The sequence below is a fragment of the Tetrao urogallus genome (assembly GCF_951394365.1).
Source record: "Tetrao urogallus genome assembly, chromosome: 3".
Taxonomy (NCBI): Eukaryota; Metazoa; Chordata; class Aves; order Galliformes; family Phasianidae; genus Tetrao; species Tetrao urogallus.
This window is the reverse complement of record NC_136815.1, coordinates 13,664,360-13,686,091: the sequence shown is the minus strand read 5'-3', so window position 1 is coordinate 13,686,091 and position 21,732 is coordinate 13,664,360. Positions and strand designations below refer to the sequence as shown.

At 42.9% G+C, this 21,732-nt stretch overlaps 1 protein-coding gene across 1 annotated transcript in view; it reads right to left on the bottom strand.

The window, feature by feature from the left end:
- Positions 1-426: 426 nt before the first annotated feature.
- EXT1 (exostosin glycosyltransferase 1) overlaps positions 427-21,732 on the bottom strand; it is a gene marked incomplete at both ends in the record, with an annotated part of 162,702 nt that continues 141,396 nt past the window's right edge. Inside the window, 8 exons of the mRNA XM_079533623.1 lie at positions 427-612; positions 3,046-3,217; positions 4,186-4,346; positions 9,394-9,483; positions 12,208-12,303; positions 12,996-13,114; positions 14,392-14,524; positions 19,402-19,521. Of these exons, the coding sequence (XP_079389749.1) occupies positions 427-612; positions 3,046-3,217; positions 4,186-4,346; positions 9,394-9,483; positions 12,208-12,303; positions 12,996-13,114; positions 14,392-14,524; positions 19,402-19,521 (1,077 nt within the window). The remainder of the gene's footprint in view (positions 613-3,045; positions 3,218-4,185; positions 4,347-9,393; positions 9,484-12,207; positions 12,304-12,995; positions 13,115-14,391; positions 14,525-19,401; positions 19,522-21,732) is intronic.

The window sequence follows — 21,732 nt, the reverse complement described above, 5'->3', positions numbered from 1 at the left end:
TCCTGAACCTGCTGCATTTTCTCCCCGTGAGATTCAAGCATTTAACATTGCAGGGGAAAAATGAATGAAAATTGCTATGACAATCAAGCGCATGAAAGAAAGAAATGGCAGCTTTGAAATATTCACAACCAACACAATTTTGATTAAAGAAAGAACTCTGTTTTTAATAGTTTTTTTTTTTATCATTAAAAAAGTTTAAACCTGCATAGCAATCATTTCAAAAATAATTATTTAATGTTCCATAATGAAACTGTACACAACCTAGTCGTGAGCGACAGAGGCCTGCCGGGCAGGGAAGCAGTCCGGAGCCGCGCACCGCCGGGTGCCGCTCGCCATGTCCGGGTGCGGCCGGGCCCGGCACAGTCCGGCTCCAGGCGCCGGCGGCCGTGTGGGGCTGGGGCAGCTCGGCCCCATGGGCAGCGCTCCTCAGAGTCGTTCAATGTCTCGGTATTTCTTCCTCAGGATGGAGACCTGGTCTTTAAAGAGGACGGGGTCGAGCCTCATCTGAGAGTGGATCAGCGGCATATAGCCAAACCAGCTGGCGAAAGTGTTCATGCAGCTCTGCCGTTGGGCGAAGTGGTCGGGGTCAGCCCAGCGTGAGGCCCGGGATGTCTGTGTGGAGAGGAGCAGAAGTTAAGCAGTGACTGGAAGGGAGGCAACAAAATGGCACCAGAGGGTGGGTGCCTCAGCCTGGGAGACACAGAGCCGTGCAGCTGCAACAGGGCTTGGTAGAAACCGGCCCTGCAGCACTGTCTACAGAAATCTGCTCTGCGAGGGGCATCAAGTCAGAGGATGGCCACCCCATGTGTAATGGCAGCTGCTGATGGCAGGCTGGCCTCCCTGGTCTCCAAAACCATGCTAAGGGCCACACAGCATGGTGAGCAGAGTCTCACTGTGTCCAGTGTCACCCACATCATGACAATCCTGGGCAGGCCTCCCATCACCTGCCAGCACACTGCCTCACCTCATCTCTCTCTGTTTTGGGAGAGAGCAAGACATTAAAAATCACAGGGAGGAGGGGAGGGGAAGGGATGGGAAGGAAGAGGAGGGAGGAGGGGAGGGGAAAGGAAGGGGGGGAAGAAGGGGGAGGAGAAGGGAGGAAAAATGGGAGGAAAGGGAAGGAGAGAAACGGAAAGGGAACAGGAGAGGAAAGGAAGGAGGAGAGGAAAAAGGAAAAGAAAAAGGAAAGGAAAAAAGTCCAGACCTCCAGAAATCGATATGTATTTCAAGTGGCTTGTAACTAAGCTCAACTGAAGTCCATACATGCCAAACATTACTTGTTTGCAAATGTCCAGCAGGGAAAAACAGAGTGCTTCCACAAAGCGCATCTGTCCAGACCAGTGCAGAAGACAGTAGTGTCTTACAGAAAATAAACTGAAGTTCCACATTACATCATGATAAACTCTGATGTGAGGAAAACACCACAGGTTGCATATATGCAAAATTCTATGGACTAATTTTCTAAAGCTGAGGACAGCTATAATTCCAATGAAAGTCTATTGAAAATCAGCATCTCTGAAAAAATAAGACCTAACAGCCTGAATGCAATTATTGTTCTATATCTGTACTTAGAGTACGTGTATGAAAACAATAGAGCTATTATTTAAGGGAAGCTATAAATGCTGTGAAGCTGCTCCATTTTGTTTTGTGCCACTTCTCATGCATCTCTATAGCACTTATGTTTCTACTACACTTTAAAAACAAATAACAATTCATAAGCTCAAAGTGTGTTAATTAAAACGTGAAGAAGCTGATAAAGTCAGGGAATTGCCAAAGGATTGTTGTATCAGACTTGATCTTTATCCAAGGCCTGTCCAGTTCAGCACAAGTGGTAGCTTATTATGTGCATTGATTACGGACTCTTGATTATACAGAGTCACTAAAGCTTGTTGCTGGAGGATTAAAGCAGATATTCTGACCATTAGCAATGAATTTCCATATGACTGTTAATCTCTGTCACAACACTGAGGTTATGTTAATTTTTTTATTTGTCTTTCAAGGAATTATGAACATAGTCCATTACATTTCCCAAAGCTGCATGAACAACTTGTCTTTAGGAGAGAGTTATAGTTCATAGATGATTCAAGCTACCCATGCTGAAAAAAGAAAAATGATTGTTCAGCCTTTGCCAAACAGCCAAAGAACATTCCTGTGCAGCGGCATACAGATTATGGAGTCTACAAAGTGGCACAGTCACTCTCCTGCCAAAGACATGGACAACGCTAATAGGAGAAAATGTGAGGGGAAAAAGAAAGCCTCTTCATTCTTCCTGACCCCTCCTTCCCATAGCAAGTAAGGAAGTATTGATAATAGACATTGTGGCAGCACAGATAGATTATTTAGGACTTGTCCCTGTTCCCATTGCTCACTCACACAAGGGAAGAGCAGATACCCTTCAAGTTAACCTGCGTCCTTGTTGCTAGAATGTATATCCATTTCTGCAATTACAGAATACTTAATAGATGGAAGAGGCCCCACAGTACCCACTTCATGGCTGCTAGTGAGTTATAATGACACCATGCAACAAAACGTACCTCTGTTGTGACAATCAGCACTCGCAACACACTATATACTTCAAAACAGCACAGAGGTACAATATGCATTATATATCCCCAGTATATAAGGAATATATATAATCCCATTATATGTCTGCTGGTATATAATATTCATTAAAAATAATTAAAAATATAAAATCTTTTCAGAATTTACTTCTGCTTCTAGCATTCCATGAGGTCTTCTCTCCAGAATATTTAATTAGAAAACTGGGAGTTTAACTAAAATTCAGTCACTAAAATAAACGTTCCATGAGTTTGGGATCACTGTAAGTAACACAGTGTAAGAAATTAAGAAGTAGGTGCCTGCCAGTACTCCTTCTGGATTTTCTTTCACTATAATAACAAAATCTATAGTGTAACTTATAGCTCTGTCAAGCTAAAAACTGCAAAAAATAGCCAGAATGTTATTCATTCTGTAAGCCTAATACGGAATTCAAAATGTTAAATTATAAATACATCCCGACAGCTAAAATATGCTATGGATACATACCTGTCCCATCATGGTCTCCTTATACTGTTTTTTCTGCGTTACTTTGATTGGAGGCAATTTTGTCACAGCTGACACCAAAAAATTCATTAGAATGTCCTCACAATTGGCCAGTTGGTCCACCATATTCTTTAGGCTGGCAGGCAGGTAATGAGTGTACAGGTAGTGATAATATCTGGAAAGTAACAGTAGGGTTATTAAGAGAAGCCACTGGGCTTTCAGAGATTATGAATTCCAACTGAAGCAGAAATTTTGTCCTCAACTCTGCATACACCAGACCTTTTCCTCAGTTCTCTAACAGGAAGGGAGAACTGATTATATACCTCACCAGAACTATAAACAGCATTAATTGAGCAACAAAATATATAGCTTTAAAAGAAAAAAACCTCGGTTAAAAGAAATAATGCAGACCTATGTATCAAGAAGTAGGACTTAGAGCACTTCCACTGTCATACTGTAATTGCCAATACTGATGAATTTATCCCCCATCTTTCTTTTCAAAACTGTTCAGTCAGAGGAACTCCATTATATCAGCCTGCTACTGTCCTCATTGTTCAAACTATTCTCCTTCGGACCTCTATCATCCCCTACAGTCTGTCTTCTCCTCTGCTAAGATTTGGATTAGGTACTGAAGAATATGTGGACTTTTTCCTAACATCTACAGATGCCTTTGGTCTGCGGAAGTTCTAACAACAGGGGTTTTCTCCAGTATGCTGCAATATGCTGGCCTACGATGTGTCCATTGCACTATGTTTTTAGAGTAGCCAGAAGACTTTGCAGACTGCAGCTGTCAGCCAGCACATATCCAGTGCTGGTCTGGAAGTAAACTCCTTTCTGCTATGCTACAGGCCATTCAGTTGAGCAGCTTAATGAATTCGGGAACTCTTTGAAGTGCGTAATTCCTGATGTTAAAAAGAGCAGTCCGACCGCCTCAAAATACAAGCGACTTCAAAGGGACCCAACAAGCGCAATAATGATTACCAGATCCCCAGAGCTAAACTGAGAACTTAAATTATTACCCCATAAAAAGTAGACCCATTTATTATCTTTCCATTTTTTCCCCTCCCCGGAAGAATGTCTTTCATTCCCCACTACCACTTTGTTTCATACAGAAGGAGAACAGCTGATGCTTTGGGTTCTTACTTGTGGTAAATAGCAGCTCCTGTCAATACCATGGAATAGTCATTAGTCCACTTGGAGGTATAGCCCCACCTCTCTTTAGTGTTGTCCCAGAAGTGACTGCGAGCAGGGTACCCCACAATCCTCTCCGGAAAACTCTGCCAAACTGTAAAGGCAAAATCCACCTGCAGACAAAGGCACAGACCAAATGAATACCAAAACTGTTCCAATAAATGTCGACAAACAAAATATTACCTAGCCACTAATTCATAATTCAAAATCTTGGAACTGTTGCAAAACATTAATTCTGTGTATTCATCAGTAAATTAAACTGACTGCTTGACATTTTGCCCTATAATTATGCACATTTTAATGGTTTCTATTAAAGGGAGTTTGGAGCATCACAGCATTACATTAACATTTTCAAGCTTGCCCTTTACATATCAAACCTTTTCAAGTTACAGAAAGAACTGGTGTAGGTGCATGCATTTGTACGAGGGCTGCTCCAAAAGTAATGCCTCCTATTTTATGATGTTGGCCCACGAAGTCAGAGGTGGATATTGGTGGTATGGCAGTAGAGGCTGAACCTTCCCACCAATATTCCATTCCCTATTGTTGTCATGCTGTACATGGCAGCAGGGGGGCAGACTGACAAAATGACAGGAATATGAACTGTCAGATTCAACGTCAGGAAAAATTCCTTCTCCAAAAGTGTGGTTAGGCACTGGAGCAGGCTGCCCAGGGCAGTGGTTGAATCACTGACCCTGAAACTGTTCACAAAACATTTAGATGTACTAGAAGACACGGTTCAGTGGGAAATATTGGTGGTAGGTGGACAGTTGGAGTGATCTTGGATGTCTTTTCCAACCTTGGCTATTCTATGAAAACAGTGTTTGATATGGAAGTGTGTATGAAGCAAAGATATGGAACTGAATTCCTCCAAGTGCAAAAAAATGGTGCCCACTGACATTCACCAATGCTTGCTGAACACTTATGAATATCAAAAGATGGATGTCAGCACAGTGAGGTGGTGGATGGTGAAATTCAGAAGTGGCAACACTGATGTGAAAGACAAGCCACATTCTGGATGAAATGAAGAGCGTCTTGATCAGCTCATCCACATGAATAGATAGATCACAACCAGGGAAATATGTACAGGGCTAAATACTGACTTCAGTGTTGGACACAATGGTGACAATGTTGGAATGTCACAAAGTTTGTGCCAGATGAGTCTCTGAAATGCTCACACAGGAACAGAAAGAACAGCATGCGCAAGTTTGTCAGGACCTATTGAACCAACATGAGGCTGAAGGGGACAGTTTCCTGGATCACAACATCACTGGTGGCGAGACGTGGTGTCATCATTAAGAGCCAGAGTCAAAACAGCACTCCATGGAGTGGTGACATTTGAATTCCTCATTGAAGAAAAGGTTCAAGATGCAGCCATCAGCAAGTAAAGTGATGTGCACTGTCCTTTGGGTTAGGAAAGGAGTGATCCTTCTGGATTTCCTGTAACCAGGACAAACCATCAACTCTGACCATCTCAACACTAAGCTGAAGGCTTGAACTTCCAGTGTCAGCCCAGAGAAGAAAACAATCCTTCTCTTGCATAAGAACACCAAGCCCCAGACCCATTTGAAGATCACGGAGCACCAATCTGGGCTGGACTGTCCTACCACACCCAGCATATAGTCAAAATTTGGTGCCTCCTAACTTTCATCTGTTCAGCTTGACGAAGGGTGGATTGAATGGGCAACATTTTCTTATCAACAACACTGTCATAGCAGCTGTCAAAAAGAGGGTCACTTCTACTGGTCAATTTTTATGTGTGGCATGCAGTCTCTTGTTCATCACTGGCAAAAATACAGTTACAGGTGGTGACTATGTGAAAAATATTATCATGAAGCTGTTACATAGAATTTGCTCTATCGAACAGTGATAGCATGCTGTTTATATCTGTTGTAGTTTCCATGACAATAAATAGGAGGCATTACTTTCAGAGTGGCCTGCGTACTTACATGCAATATAGAGTGCTAAAAGCCATGTGGATAACTGAACCTTTTGCACATATTCATGCATTTCACTTACCTACCATTTCAGTACTGTCAACAGAAAGCTTGGAAAATCAGGAATCAAACACCTTAAATTATAGGGGTGGCTTGGTGAGATTAAAACAAGCAATCAATGTGGATTTCTTTTATATTATCCATCTGTATTGAGCCCTTAATGTGCTGAGGTGACACCTTTAAGACTGTACGTATGACCACAAGGGTTAAAATGATAGCTTAATAAAAACAGAGGTAGATTCCATGGGAGTCTGTGCTTCAAAAAAAAATGGATTTTACTGTATAAATCACAAGAAGATATTAAATGCTGACATAAAGATTCTTTAATTTATTTATTTATCTCACTGAAACTAGCTTAATAATTCAAACCTTAGAGAACTGAAAGGTTGATACGGGATTGCTGCCCTGGAATCCCACCAAACAAATAAGAGGAAATGGATGGTTGGAGTAGTTTGCAGAAGGCTCATCAGCATTTGATTTGAAAGGTGTTTGGTAAAAACACATATGGAAAATTTTTTATTTATCTTTTATTTTCTGTTAAAGTTGGTTGGCAGGCCCTTCAATTCAACTTGGCTCAAGCTAGATTAAAATTTTAAAAAGAAAGACAACTCTAATTGTTCCATTCAAATCCAAGAGAAAGGGGGTCTTGTTTCTGCATTGCATAGTTCCTTCTGTACCAGAGGGACCAAAACCTTGCTCAAAAATGCCTGGAAAACCTTTCAAGAATACAGCCAAAGTCAAGGGCGTAGAGGTTAGACAAAGAACAGCTGCTATGAGAATAGTCACATTTTGTGTGATTGTTGTCAGACTTCCCTCATTTACAAGCACTTTTATGAAACAGAAGAGTCACACATGTACTGGAACACAACACTAAGGACTGGTTACTTTCTTTCAAGTTGTTTCATGGAATCTGAGGCCAACTAGAAAGACAATGTGCACAAACCAGTTATCTTTTTGATAGCTCTGATCGCATCCAAATCAGTACCACATGAAAGAGCTAAAGGTTTTTTCCCTGTCCTATAAAGCCTGACATCTGTTTTCTTTAGAGATGTTTGAGAATCTCAAACTTAAATAAATAACAAAGCGGCAACACCCAGTGTCTTCACTCATGTATTCAAGTATCTGCCCTTGTACCCACTAAACCAACCATCCTAACAGAAAAAACCCCAAACTGGTCCTTATCCTGCGTAATTTTGCAGCACTGCCACTCAGCTGATCAGCAGGAAAAGCCAATCCGGCTGCCAGTCCCTTAAATCCTCATATTATTCCTAACTCATGCTGATTTCTAATTACTTCCCACACAAACATCCCTCCGTGCACATGACAGAGCTCTTCTCAAGAGAGCAACCACACACCATTCTGCTGCAAAGGGGAGACTGATAGTCCACAAGATCTGGACGGGGCAGAAGATGTGTCTGGCAACTGCTCCTCCCAGCAGGAATGTGATCATGTTTGACCATGCTGCTAAACTGCTCCTTCTGGTCCCTGAAGCTTTGCCACAATGACCACCCATGAGCAGTCAGTTCTGAGGCAAGTTTCATAGTGCACACTATGCACACTCAGCATTTCAAACAGGCTGTTTCTTTGTGTGAGCTGCGTGATGAGAAGTGAAGGAGAAGAAAGAACTCAGTTCTTCTCAGAGAGCCACCAAAACCACAGGGACAGGAGGCTCAGAGCCAAAACCTACCATGCAAACACGCAGTATCGTGCTTACAGGAGGGAGGAATCCACAAAAAAACGCATACATTATGTCACACAACAACAAACACTTGCATTTCAAAATGTTCAGTGTAAAATACAGCCAAGCCAAATGAGAAAAACCTTGTCTCACATGCATTCCAGAAGTCCAAATGACTACAAAATAAGGATGATGATAAATACTAGGCAAAAAGAAAACAAAAGCCCCAAATCCTCCTGCAATCCACAGGCTGGACTGCTGTACCTACCACCTCAGTACAATGAACCCTGGCAGCTTTTACCACGAGGAGCTGAGATAGCTCTCTTCATCCTGAACAAAAAGCTGCTTAGGATCTCCAGCCCCATGACAAATGTCTTCATTTCAGTGTTTAGGATTTCTCAGGCTGCGCACATACATGATTTGGGAGCAGCTGTATTCTTCCTCATCTTGCAGGAGCAACCAGGATGTAACCTTGGTATCGCATAGGTTCAACGCCATTTGAAAAGCAGAAGAGGGCTACCATGGCTCCATCTGGAGCAGCTTAACCACAGCACAAGAAAACCATACCGGGGAGAACAACACCTACAATCTCATCCATTTAGAACAAATTCAGTGACATCTTAGGATATACAGCAGTGACTGGTGGCTAATGTTAGGCATTTCCTCACTAGCAGCAATTATATCAATGAAAAGTCCACATCACTGACAAAGAAAGCGCTTTTATAAAGGTGAAATGAGGAGAAAGGAATAACCATGGACATGGGGGGAAAAAAAAAGGGAAAACAAAAGAAAATCAATTTTTTCAAGCTATTCCCTGGCCGTCATTAATAATGTATTTCCCAAATATTGCACTCTATATAAACTGTCAACAGTTTCCCCTGTGGTTCTCGGGAAGAGGTTCCAGAAATCAATACTCATCCCAGTTGTAAAAATTGCTTTTCTACAGTATTTTTCTTCCTTAGCGCTATCTTCCTCTTAGCACAAACACTCCAACACCTCAACTAGCAAAGATCTCCAACTTTATGGGAAGACACAACAGTCAGCAAGAAAACATTCCCCAGCAAATGCTGTATTAGATGGCAATGCTCTCTTTTGGAGCAACAGCAATCCCCTGCTGCTGACACCCCTTCTTTCCCCACCTACATCCTACCGGTAGCACAGGGGGAAAAAAAACCTACCCTAATCAGAAAAGTGAGAACAGAGTTAAAGTCGACTGCTCCTGGCTGCCTACACCCGCCCGCAGCTATGCTACTAAAATAATAAAGAGCGGAAGAACCATATGCTAATGATGAGCCAATTAACCGAGGTGAAAAGCTCTTCTGATGGCAGTCAGTGGCAGGGTTTCTGAAACAAGTGAAAAACAGAAAATCTGAGGAGTATCACAGGAAACCTCTTAACATTTGGCCACCAGCAAGAGAAGAGCCTATCTGCTGTGCTCAGGATTGGCCAAGGAGCCGGGCAGACTCTCCAGATGTCAGAGGCGCTTACCTCAGTGGTTGAAAGCACGGTGTCCTCGTCCAGGCTTAGCACTGCATCTGTCACTATGTTGTCGTAGGGTAGGAAGCGACTGCTCATAACCTGTGGGTATCCAAGGCAGGAAAGGGAAGAAAAAAAATCACTTAAAGGACTAATTTCCCTGGGAAATACTCTATTTCATTCCTCACTCCTATGTCCTTTCATCTGAGGCACACTGCATGTCTGTCTGACAGAAAGGACCACTCAGCTCATGAGGGAAAGAATGTCATTTTTGTCACCCCAGCAGTCAGTTTACACCTCCTAGTTGAGGAATAATTTCTGAACACATCTCTCTCTTTTGAGTAGGCTGCTTTCCTTATGTGACAAACTGTCATGGTCCACACTGAGAATTAGATGTACCAGAGCTTCCCTGGAAGCTAGTTATGTACCTCTGCTCTTCCATGGGGTGTGAGGCTTAGAGACAACGAAGTGCTGACAAGAACTCTGTAGTGCTCGTAAGGTTACGGCTAGGAAGCCAAGAAGTACATGTGTGTGGAGGAAATCATGCTGCCAGGACTCTACCTCTGTAAGTGGCACAGCTCCATCTCTGGTCATTACTGCTGAATCAATAGGGAGCTGCTGCCATGTGATGCATTGTTATTTATCAAAAAAGGAGAATACACTAAGGAACTTGATTATCTGTCGGGCTTTGTTTGCAGCAAGAATTATGTTGACCGTGTAGCATGTCTAAAAGTCACATTTTTAAGTGACACAGCTATATACATATAAAATCTACATGCAGAATGTTTTTTTTTAAAGCATGGCAGGATAGTTCTCACTGAAATAGGAAATGGATGGGAAAGTGAAATCAAAAAGGTAACAGCAAGAGATGAGAATCCATACGGTTTCTTTACAAGACTAATCAGCACCTTCTGAGAACTGATGAGTGGTAATAAGGACACGATGCCATTTGTTTCCCTCATTTGCTAAGAAAAATAGCCTGGGTATATAATAGACTTCCTTTCAAGCTTATTATGCCAAGAAATAACTACAAAAAGCAGGCCTTCTTGGGAGAGATCGCTTTCTGGTATCAAGGACACAGTGGAGTTTTGCATGTAGTACATTATGGTCGTGGTCAGTACTGTGTCCCTTGCAGCCTGTTCAGAAGCAGTACCCTAAATCTATGCCTCGATTCAGAGAGGGCTCTGCCTTCCATGTCAGGAGGTTCACAGTGTCTGTCTGGAGAGCATCTCTTCACCGCTGTGATGGGCCTCACTCCTGGAAGGCCAGGGCTGTGAGGGAGAGGTGAGCTGGCAGGTGCTGGCAGTTTTGCTTTGCTTATGCAGAGGCAAAGCAGAACAAGAGGTCATTAGGAGACCAAGACTCTCATCCTATTCATTTATAGACCATGGAAAACAGACAGAATTACCCAGCTGTTTTTTTAGTAGTTAAAGCTCTCTGTTGTAAAATGCATGCGATAATATATCTTGATTTTAAGGACAGGAGTGCAGGTTAGGTAAAGGCAGACCTCTGCAATCCCCTGCACATAGTGACTGTGCCTGCCAGTATGCTTCCGTCAAGCCTGAAGATGAAAAAAGCAGTTCCTTTGTACAACCTCTGAACTGGACAGCTATGGCTCTGCACACTTTGTCCAAACAAGCAGCTTTTCTGCACAAGAAGCCATTGGCATACATTGGCATATTAAAAGAGATGAGACTGTCCACTACAAACACACCTCTGTGTACTCAGGAGACTCATTTGTAATCTAAACAGTGCCCGGGCCAATTTTGACAAACGCAGAGGAACCGGTCAAAGGTCTTCTCCTCTATCTCACCTCTGCAAGCTTTCCAGAAAGGAAAAAAAAACGTGCAAAGGCTCAAAAACCACTACAGCCTTTCTCAGTCCTGCAGCAACTCTTCTGATACATATATAAGGCTAGCTAAAGGCACATGCCATTAGATGAAAACTTTGCAGGGCCCTTGTTTCTCCCCTTGTTAAGGTAACTGGGGCAAAAGACCGAAGATACAAACATGAATTCTAAACAGGACTGTACAGCCAAAGCAGCTGAAAGTTCTGTTTGCAAATGCAGAGCTTGAGAGCCAGATAATAGAGATGGAAAGGGGACCAGCCCACGTGTGTGTCACTCAGAGCCCAGGAGCCCACAGAAGCAGCCCTGCTTTTCTCAGGCCTGACTTTGGAGAGGAATCATCCACTTCACTGCGGATTTTTAAAAGAAGCCTCTTTTCTAATTTGAGTGCTGTCTGTTTCAGCTCTGTGGAATTGCAAAAAAAAAGTCTGTTGCACAACAGGAGATGACACAGTGGTTTCATTTCCAAGAAAGCAGCCCTTGTCCCTTCCTTTGTTTCGTGGTGGGATCCCCTTGCTGACAGAAGTATCCTACATGGCCATGAAAGAAGGTACTTTTCAAAGGTGGGTTAGTACTATTCACTCTCATCTTTTCCTCTGTTTTTGAGTCTGTAGCTGATCCCCAAGCCTTGCCTCTGACTGCTAGAACTCAGTGAATCCAGCTGCATCACCACTTCCATGCATCTGCAGGGAGTAATCTCCAAAGATAAGGTCAGAACTACCCACTCTCAGAACCACATTTCAAAATAGGACCCCACCTATGAGTCTCAGGCTGCTGGCATTGATTGCCAGGCTGAGGATTTCTGAGAGCACGGCCATGTGCATGAAATATGACTCTGTGACCAAGCTGACACAAGAGGCCAAGGAACAGAAAAGGACTGGTGTGGAGTTGGGAAAGCTTTCATCAAAGCAGCTGGAAAAATAAATTTGGGTCCCATCAGAGAAAATATGCAATCTTTTATGATGCTTCTGTCCACTTACCTTGCTCTCTCCTTCAATGACTATGACAGGCACAGAAGTGGCAGGCCAGCGGTGTTTGGCTGGGAGGGGTTTATCACAATTCCATAAAACAATAATCTGAAAGAGAATATTGGACCACGATCACACACTGCTTTTGGCAATGCAGTCCGAGCCGTACAGATTCAGATCTCCAGATTTTGAATGTCCAGACTAACGAGAATGATACAAATCTGTATAAAAACAACATTTCCTACAGTAATTTCATTCATCCTAATTATATACATCCTCTCAAGTAAATGTAAGCTGAACAAGAACTCAGGAAGTCTCAGTTTAAGCCAGGTCACATGGATGTCACTGATTTACTTTGGCTAAAATACTTGTGATTCTCCATTGTAAGAGGGTGCTCCCACTGAACTCCTTGAGGTTTCTTTCAGAGGAGCTAAAATCTTGGCACTGCTGAGTCTAAGAGCCACAGTAGGAGGAAAGGTAATCATGTAGAGACTCTTGAGACACAGACATCCTTTTGCAGTTTGCAGCATACACAAACCTGATCTTCAAAGTGCAATCATTGTTCTACCTGTCTCCTGAAACAAAGGGGTTTCATTATTGTCTCTGTTCCAACCACATCATACTCAGAACTTTTGTTTCCCATGCATGCAGGTCACAGACACTAGACATCTCAGAGAAAGGAAACATGAGAACAGAAACAAGGGTTTGAATGTAGACTGAGAAGACCTGAAATCAATAGGCTCTTCACTCCTGGGACAGTAGTTCTGTCTCCAACGTGACTGACAAACAGTGCTGCTTACCTGTGCACAGTACTGGGACTTGGCTACAGCAACCAGGAGTTTCAGCACAGGCTGAGATTGGGAAACCAGAGGAGTTACTGCATGGATAACGGCAGTGAATGTGGGGAGAGGCTTCAGACCTGAAGCAAACAGATACGCATTCAGTAAAGACAAAATTGCCCCATTTAGTAGAGATTAAAGGACTTGGAGATGGTAAAACAACCCGTGCTTAACGCAAGCCTTCCCAATCTTTTAGGTCATCTCTTTAAGTCATGGATCAGAGATGACACTTCACTTCACTCCCACCTCCTCTGAAACACCTGACTCCAATACAGTTACTGCCTTCTCTTGTTATTTCCACAGATGTCCTGTGATTTCTTTCCTTCATTCAGTTTGCCCCACAGGTAATACCTAGTTTGCTCAATGAAATTTCTTGACATCGGCTGTCTGGTTTTGCTGCCCGGCTCTGAATGCATGACATTTTCTACAGGTACATCCCTGACTTCCGGAACTATGTTCTGTTTCCTTAGTTCTATTACAGCTGCTGTAAGGCTTTTGCTCTTTCTGGATCAATCCCCACCCACGTGCATCTTCAGTTACCTCCTGAGCTGACAATTCTATTTACATCCTTGCCTTTCAATTCTGATATTTTTGTCTTGCTGTGATTTACTTTCCTGCCCGAAATAACAGGTCGTACTGGCTTCTGCCCTTCATTACTGCTCTCAGTCTTATCTACACTCATCTGTGTGGGGTCATAGTCCTTTTTCATTAAAATTCCCACAGAAACCTTCTTCTTCTCCTTCTTTATCACGGTAACTGTGAATTTTTAGCAGGTGGGCAGCACAGATCACACAAGTGGGATGGCACAGCCTGTGCCAAAAGTGGAAGCAGTCTCATAAGCAGGATCACTTCAGATTGCAGACACACCCCCCACAGAATTCATCACTGAATCTGTTTCAGAAAAAGCCAAGGACCTAACTTCTATTCATTCCCTCTACTGGAATCTGTAAGAGGACACACAGTATGGAGAATAAATCCATACCCACTATGCACTCCAATTATAAGTGTCATGGGTAAATTACCACTTTTCCAATTTGCCAAACACAAATAAACAAAGTAAGCAAAAAAAACCTATCCTTCTTATGTCCCCTTGGGCCACGAACGGGTCAGTAACTCAGGCATTAATTACCGGCAACTGAAAAGTATGAAGGGACCCAATTTTTTTTCAAAACAATATTTGCAAGCGAGAGGCACATGATGCATGTTGATGAGTCAGAGACATTCCAGTCTGCAGTGAGCAGGGAATGGAAAGAGGAACCATCATTAACTAGATATGAATGGTAAGTCACCTGGCACATCCTATTCAAGAATCAATGATATTCCCATTACCACTGCAGTGTAGGAAGAGTTCACTCACCGAGATTAGCATAGTAGTAAGGAAAATCTCCCAGATATGAGGAATACTGTGGCAGTACAAATAACCCTCCAGGATGTTTGTTCCATATTAAGCTGTTACGTGATATGTGCTTAAATATTCTGTCCTGAATAATCTGGAAAACAAGAGAGGCAATGACTATTAACAGACTCTAATAGCCACTGGTAGAAGCTTCAGGGACACCAAATGACTGGAATCATCATTCAGTTTGCAGAAAGCTGAGTCACACAGATTCTGAGACATTCCTGCTTAATCTCTCTCAAAATGACCAGTATACTGCGACGCCACTCCAGCAACTCAGGCTCTGTGCAGTAGGCTTCAGAGCACCTCATTACTCTCTGTGGATGTGGGGACCTTGCAATTCACTGCCTTCTGTATTTAAAGTCAATCGTTTCATCTATTAGAATGAGTTAGTGGTAGTATGCCTGATTAGTGCATTGTCAGTTTTACTATCCAGAACTCACACAAGATAATTATTTTAGGATGGCATTACAAAGCGAGGTATTATTTTGAGATAACAAGAGCATTCAAAACCACAAAGACTTTCAGCAAATCAAGCTGCACTAATTATTCATTTTTGCTTATTATAAAGGGTTATTAGTATTCAGATACATCACTGATTCTACGTCTCAGTTCAGCAACAGCTCCTTGGCTGAAAAAGAAGATCTTTTAGCAACTCTGCTGTCTATCTTTGTGGAGGGCCACAAACACAGATTCCCAGACTTTTAAAGGCAGACCAGTTTGATAGGTCATCTACTTTATCATCTGGAATACCACAGGCCACAAGAAAGATACACAGCCATAGAATTAATTTGTATTTGTAAAACTAATTGCAGCTACTTCAGATCAGTTGCCACTATGTAAGAACCAGTCTGGTTCTTACACCAACAAGAGCTTTCCCAAACTTGCTGCAAAGGCATAACAACATTCAGCAGTGAGAAGTTAAAACTAGACAAATTCAGCAGCCCAAGACGACACAATCTTCTAAGTACAATCTGCTGTTGGGCCACACTGCTGTTGGGTTCTTACAGATTTGTCTTCCTTGGAAACATGAGAGATTGGCAGGTCTGGCAACAGGATATTGGAAGGGGCTGGGGGATGCTGAAGGGAGAATCCTCTGCTAAGACAGCTAAGCGAGATTTCCTTGCCTCCTTCTGCAGCTCATCTTCTGGGATCTCCTAAGGAGATTTCATGGAATTGGTGGTTTATGCACTGCACAGGGCTCAAATGCCAGCAACATGTTGGTTCTCTTTGGCCTTTACCTGGGCTTATCGGGGTGAAACCCTGTGGCTCTGGAGCAAATCCGATCCCTAGGTCCATTCTGGCCTTACCGTCTATGACACTAAAGAAGGTCTATATCTACAGCATAGGAAAAACAAAAGCAAGCAAAAAGACCTCAAATAACAAAAGCCAAAGAAAAGCAGCTGCTCCAGTCTAAGCAATCTAGAAATCTCTGCAAGCAATTGAGTTCAAGGACATTTGGTGAGTACAGAACATGATCAGGCATCTCCCTGGAATTCTTGATTGCCATAACAAAAATAAAATAAAATAAATTCAAGCATTAGTTATCTTGTGCTAGACAATCCACTGCTGGTGGCCATGTAGGCACAGTTAACTCGGGGCAAATGTCAGGCGTTTGTATGCTTGTCTTGATTTTGCCTACAGTCAACTAGCATTACTAACATGCAGCAATTTGCTGACATGTCTAAGTTAATTCAACTTATTTTTGTGTGGGAATAACAGTCTTAATGACCATATTTCCATCACTAACAGGAGCGGATCTGGCTATTTGGAAAGTGAGGTGTATCAGTTGTCAGACCTCCTATGTGGTGGGAGCAGTGAGGGAGAAAAGAAATTGACTGCTGTTTCCCCATCTGCAAGTTATACCCCCGAACAAAGACAGAACCTAGAAAGCACTTATTTTCGAGTGTTTACCACGAAGCCTAAATACTGCAGCTCCTTCCTCCTCTTTTCTCAGAACAGGAGCATAATCAGATAAGGGAAGTCTGCGAATTTACACGGTCAGGAGGTTTTCACAGACGGCGGAGATTTCCATTGAGCTGGTAGCCAACAAGGCTGCAGGGGAAACACATGGCTCGCATTCAGCCCTGCCTCAGCGCACCCGGAGCGAGAGCAGCTCTAACGCTGAGCAGACCCTGCTGCCATGCAGGGTGCGCGGCCCTCGGTGCACAGCACGCATACAAATCTCCCGGCCACGGGAGCTGACCTGCACCATACATCACGGCTCACCGACGGGGATTAATTTATCACACTCCTGGTCTACGTAAGAAATCTAGCTGTCTGCAGTGATAGAGGGGAGAAAAGGCAACTTGGCAGAAAGAGAGCAGAAGTGTATAAAAAAAAGATCACATGGGGGATCAATCAATTAGAATTCAGAGTGCACAGTATTACCCACATTGCAGGGACAGACAGCAGCTATACAGTGTCTCCAGCGGTGAGGCATGACAGGAAGTTTAATAAGAGAAGGAAGGTGTTATGAACTCCATAGAGAGCTCCCTTTTTAATTTTTTTTTAAATTCATTAATAATCCAATATTTTTGTCTCCCTCACCTTCATATTTCCAAAAGTTCATATACCACCTTAATCACTGCCTCTTCCTAATATGCCTCAGCCAAGCACCACACACTTCTTGCATGCCCTTTGTGCTGTCCTCTCCCCTCCTCTCTCTTCCTGAGCAGAGCACTGAGCATGCTGCACAGGTACTTAGGTGTGTGTATCTGGGGCTTGTTTTCACAGAAGACCAAGCTGAAAAAGTGCAGATTCACTGGCACATGTGTATGGATGGTGCTGCCACTAGAACAGACCCACATGAATGCCCATCTCATAACCCACACCATGTGAATGGCACCATGCAGCTCCTCTGGACCTGCAGGAGGGCTTACTGGCCAAACACTTCTAACCTCCCATTTTGGGCTATGAGCTGTTTGGCTCAGGTTACTAAATGCTGTGAAAAGGTCAAGGACCTGAAGATGTCATCTCATGTTTCCACAGGTATCCAGGATACAAGGCAGATATCCTTGTGGACACCTGATCTGGTGAAGGCTTTTGCTACACTGATAACCACATATCTGGATATCGGCACAGCATTGAAGCAAGCTGCAGGTATCATCAGAGCACTCTAACACCACAATATTACAAGAGAAGATGGATAACATAAGCCCGAAAAAAATATTCTTGCCAGGAATTTAAGACTTAGGTTTTAAAAAAGGCATATATTGCTTGCAGATTTCGGACAGCAAAAATCACTCTCTTAGCTGTTTTACCCCTTTTCTAAGGAAAATTATCTCTGGACAATGTGAAATGAGTATCTGTTCATACGAACAAAATTCCTTGTAGCTTTCTTTACAAATTTTAAGAATCTTGAATAAAACAAAACAAAAACCTAAGGTTCTCAAGGCAAAACCACCCTTGCAAACAAATGGAAAATCCCAGAAAACAACTTCAACACCAAGTGTACCTTATTTGGTTCCATTAAATTAAACCTTGCAGGAAGATTTCCGTTTTTCTTTTCCTCTTTTTTTGCCTCCGAGCAGGAACTCCAGCTTGTTGCATATCTAGCTGCTTGAGCTTTATTACAGGTGTTCCTGTCCCCTGAGCACCTATGTGGGTCAATGTTGTAGCTGGTCCAGGCAGACTTAAAATCACATCTGTGTGTACTGGAGCGTGATGTGATGGATACCAAGGCCATGGGGGCTGTCTCTTGGGATCAGCCCAGCACAAGGAGAGGGACAGTGAGAAGAGCTGTGCAGCCTTCTCCTTTTAGCAATCCTTAGTGGGGCGTACAAAGGGAAGGGGCAGATGATGGACACCTGGTTGTCTCTAGGGGTACTTCTTTAAGAGTGAATTAGACTCCAAGAGCTGTCATGTGGTCTTCCAGCTTTGCTAATCTGACCTTATTGTGGGCTGTGATCATTACCACTACTTCATCAGCACTCGTGGAGAGACTAAAAGTGAAGAGCTGTTTTCATTAGGCAGCATGGATGAAGCCATGAGGGGACAAGGAAAGAGTGTGGCAAGAACACCTATGCCATGGGCTCCATAAATGTTCCCTGGCTGATTTTCTCCACCAGCACAGGAAAATCTAAATGACTGTCTTGTAGCAGCTGGAAGTGAGTCTGCCATGGGCAACCTCCACCGACAAAGCATGGGCAGCAGTCCTCCTTCACACTCTGCAAGGAAAAGGGGGACTTTACAACCCTGCACAAAGAGGGCTGCAAATGAAGAAGAATTAGCCTAAGATGAATACGCTGGGACCTACAAAGCAAGCCCCTTTCAGTGGTAACTGTGTGTAAAAAATTTTAGTGCAAAATTGCAAAACAATTAGAAGAGAAAACTGCTTTTGAAATTGTAGCCTGGGTCCTACTTCTAAAGAGCCTTTTATCTTTCCTGTGTCCCTTGAATTCAGAAAGGATTCTCTCCACATTCTAGATCATCTGTCTCCCTGTTTAATAGCAGTCTAATTATGATTATTTATTAATATTTTATAGAAACCTTTCCCTTATTCTGTGTGTGAAGATAAAACACAGTAACTTACCAGCCCCTATTTTCCTTCAGCCAGACTGACAGCCCCATCACAAGACATCAGTTAGTCTATGAAATGGTCAAGAAGCTTCACAGCCTATTTTTTCTGAAATGAATTCTAGAAAGTTTTCTTTAAAAAACATATCTACTACCAATGACAAGGACAGTGATTCGTAAGCCATAAAGCCTTGTGAAGGCAAGATCACACATGACAACTTTTCGTTGTGTTAGACAGCTCCCATTCTTCACCATGTCAGCTCTCTACTGTGGATACCAACAACGAAGGAAGTATTTCCTTAGGGAAGAAAACTTAGCAAGACACTGAGTGTTTCCCCCAGTGACCAATTGCATGTCATGAAATCCAAGGTCTGATGCTGGCTGAGCACTGGAGCAGCCGGATGACTAAGGAAACCTCGCTGCTCTGCACGATGCCAGACGGCTTTTACTCACCTCTAGTGTAGTCAATACAATCTTCTCAACTGAAGAAAAATAAGCCTCCCACAAGAACTGTGTCTGCTGTCTAAGTGCTAGGATTTTATCCTGATGGATAGACCTGATTGTAGAAGGAATCTGTAATACAAGATGTAATATAGTCAGAAGCTTCAGAAAACAACGCAGTCTCATCAAATTAATATGCTGCTGACAAGCCCTCTCCTCTATTAGCAAGCTGCACAGCTTCAGCGCTCCTATCCAACAGGATGTGTGTGCCAACAGTTAGAGCCCTGATGGAGATACAGATGAGACACAGCCCTTTACAACGTTTGCTATTGGCACACTAGAATATATGATTTTCTTTTTTTAATTTGCCTTCTCTCAGTTTTTGGTTGTTTCTATGGAAGCAAAAATTTCCTCTCCCCGTCACTCCGCAGCACTGCGCTGTGTCACAGTGAGCAGCTCCTCCATAAATCCCTCACACACAGCTTTTCATGGACTGGCAGTTCAGCAGACTGGAACCTGCAGGACTCTGGGTCCAACGATAATCCCCACTCTCAGAGTATATTAAAGGGATCTGGAATTGCATTTACACAGCATGGCAATACTAAGTGCCCTGAGGAAAACACAGCGACATCTGAAGCAAGACTCCACTTTTTGGGAACCTGTGGATCAAATTGCATTTTACTCATTATTGTGGGAGGAAAGAGTAATGTCTCTCACAACACCTGGAACTCACAAGGGAAAACACTGCTTTCTTTTTCCCTTCTCCATTAAAGCAACATTTTAAGTTGCCTTACAAAGAAAACCCCATTTGTCCTGCTGCAGTGACTTGTGATTGAAAATCGGGACTGCTGGCTGGATCACAAAAGGGCTTCCCTTCTACCTCCATCCCCACATCCCTCTTCCACACTGGAGGGAAGCTAACGAGCATACATGCCACTGGTTAACTTCTTAGGACCTTGACCACGGCCTCCAGTACGCTACTTTGACAACGCAAATTGACATTATCAAGGGAATTTAACTGCAATTTGCTTCAATTACAAGGGCTACTCACAGCACTGGAAAGGCCTCTAAGATATTTTGCACATCTGTGCTCATTTCTTTCAGGAATGAGGAGCTGTGCCTTTGCACCTACTCTCTTTGTGATTTCAAATTAGGTCACTTTCAGACAGCCATTTTTCACAGAGCTTTCAGCTCAGTCGTGAGCTGCAGAAGTATATGCCTCGGCTGTGTGATGCTCTTTGCACATCCCAGCTCACTCTGAAATTTAACTGCATCCCAACACATCCACCCTTCCCTGGCCAAAAACACTTTGCTTATTCCTAAAACATTCTGAGAGGTGGAAATGATTGTTATTCGGTTTCATGTGCTCTTCAATCAAACAATTTCCTATTACACATTTAATTGGAGTTGTTAAGAATTTGCATGTAATGCATTTTCCACAAGAATCAGTATGTTTTTTACTTCATTGCTTGCATTCAGGTCTAGACAGAGCATCCCAAAAGAGAGTGGGTCCACAGTGCAGTGTCAGATGCAATAATCTTGACTCTGCTAAAGACACTGTTATATATAGTAAGAAATTTGAGCTTCCAAGAAAGTAATGACTGTAGTCAAGAGGAAATATTCAGAATGTCAAGGCCAGTTCATTCACCATATTCCCTGTATGTCTTCAGGTAAAACACTCCCTTCAAAAAAGTATGAAAAACAGAAGCCAAACCCAGGCTTTCGTACGTGTTTTTTTAACCAACCACGCTGCTGTTGCAGAATGGTGTTTAACTGCACCTAATTTTATTCAGGGAGGGGAATATTCTTTGTCTTCATTACTTTTTCAGTAAATTCCAGTAAGTACTGGGTTAATGAACATAGTGGCTCTGGGCAGCCTGGTCTAGTGGTTGGCAACCCTGCCCGTGGCAGAGGGGTTGAAACAAGATGATCTTTGGAGTCCTTTCCAACCCAGGCCATTCTATGATTCTATGAGTCTGTGAGTCTATACTGGCTACCCATACATACATATTAATTACACCCATGATCATTACCAAAAACAATCATACAATTAAAGCCACTTCACAGATGCAATGCAGCACCTCTTTCTAAAAACTTAAAACATTCAATCATTATTCATAGCCTCCCATGTGCGTAAATACAGGTGAGAGCAAGAGAAGAAATCAATATCCATTCACCACCATACCCCTGAATGTGAAGGCCGCTGTGCCTAAGAAGGGCACTGCAAGAAGTCAGGGTTTCACAGACCAGCCTATGCTTGCAGTCAGGCAATGCCAGTGCCAAGGTTAAAAAAAAGCCTTGGTGCCCACTTTCTTGCAACAGCTGGAAAGGAAAATCTGAGCT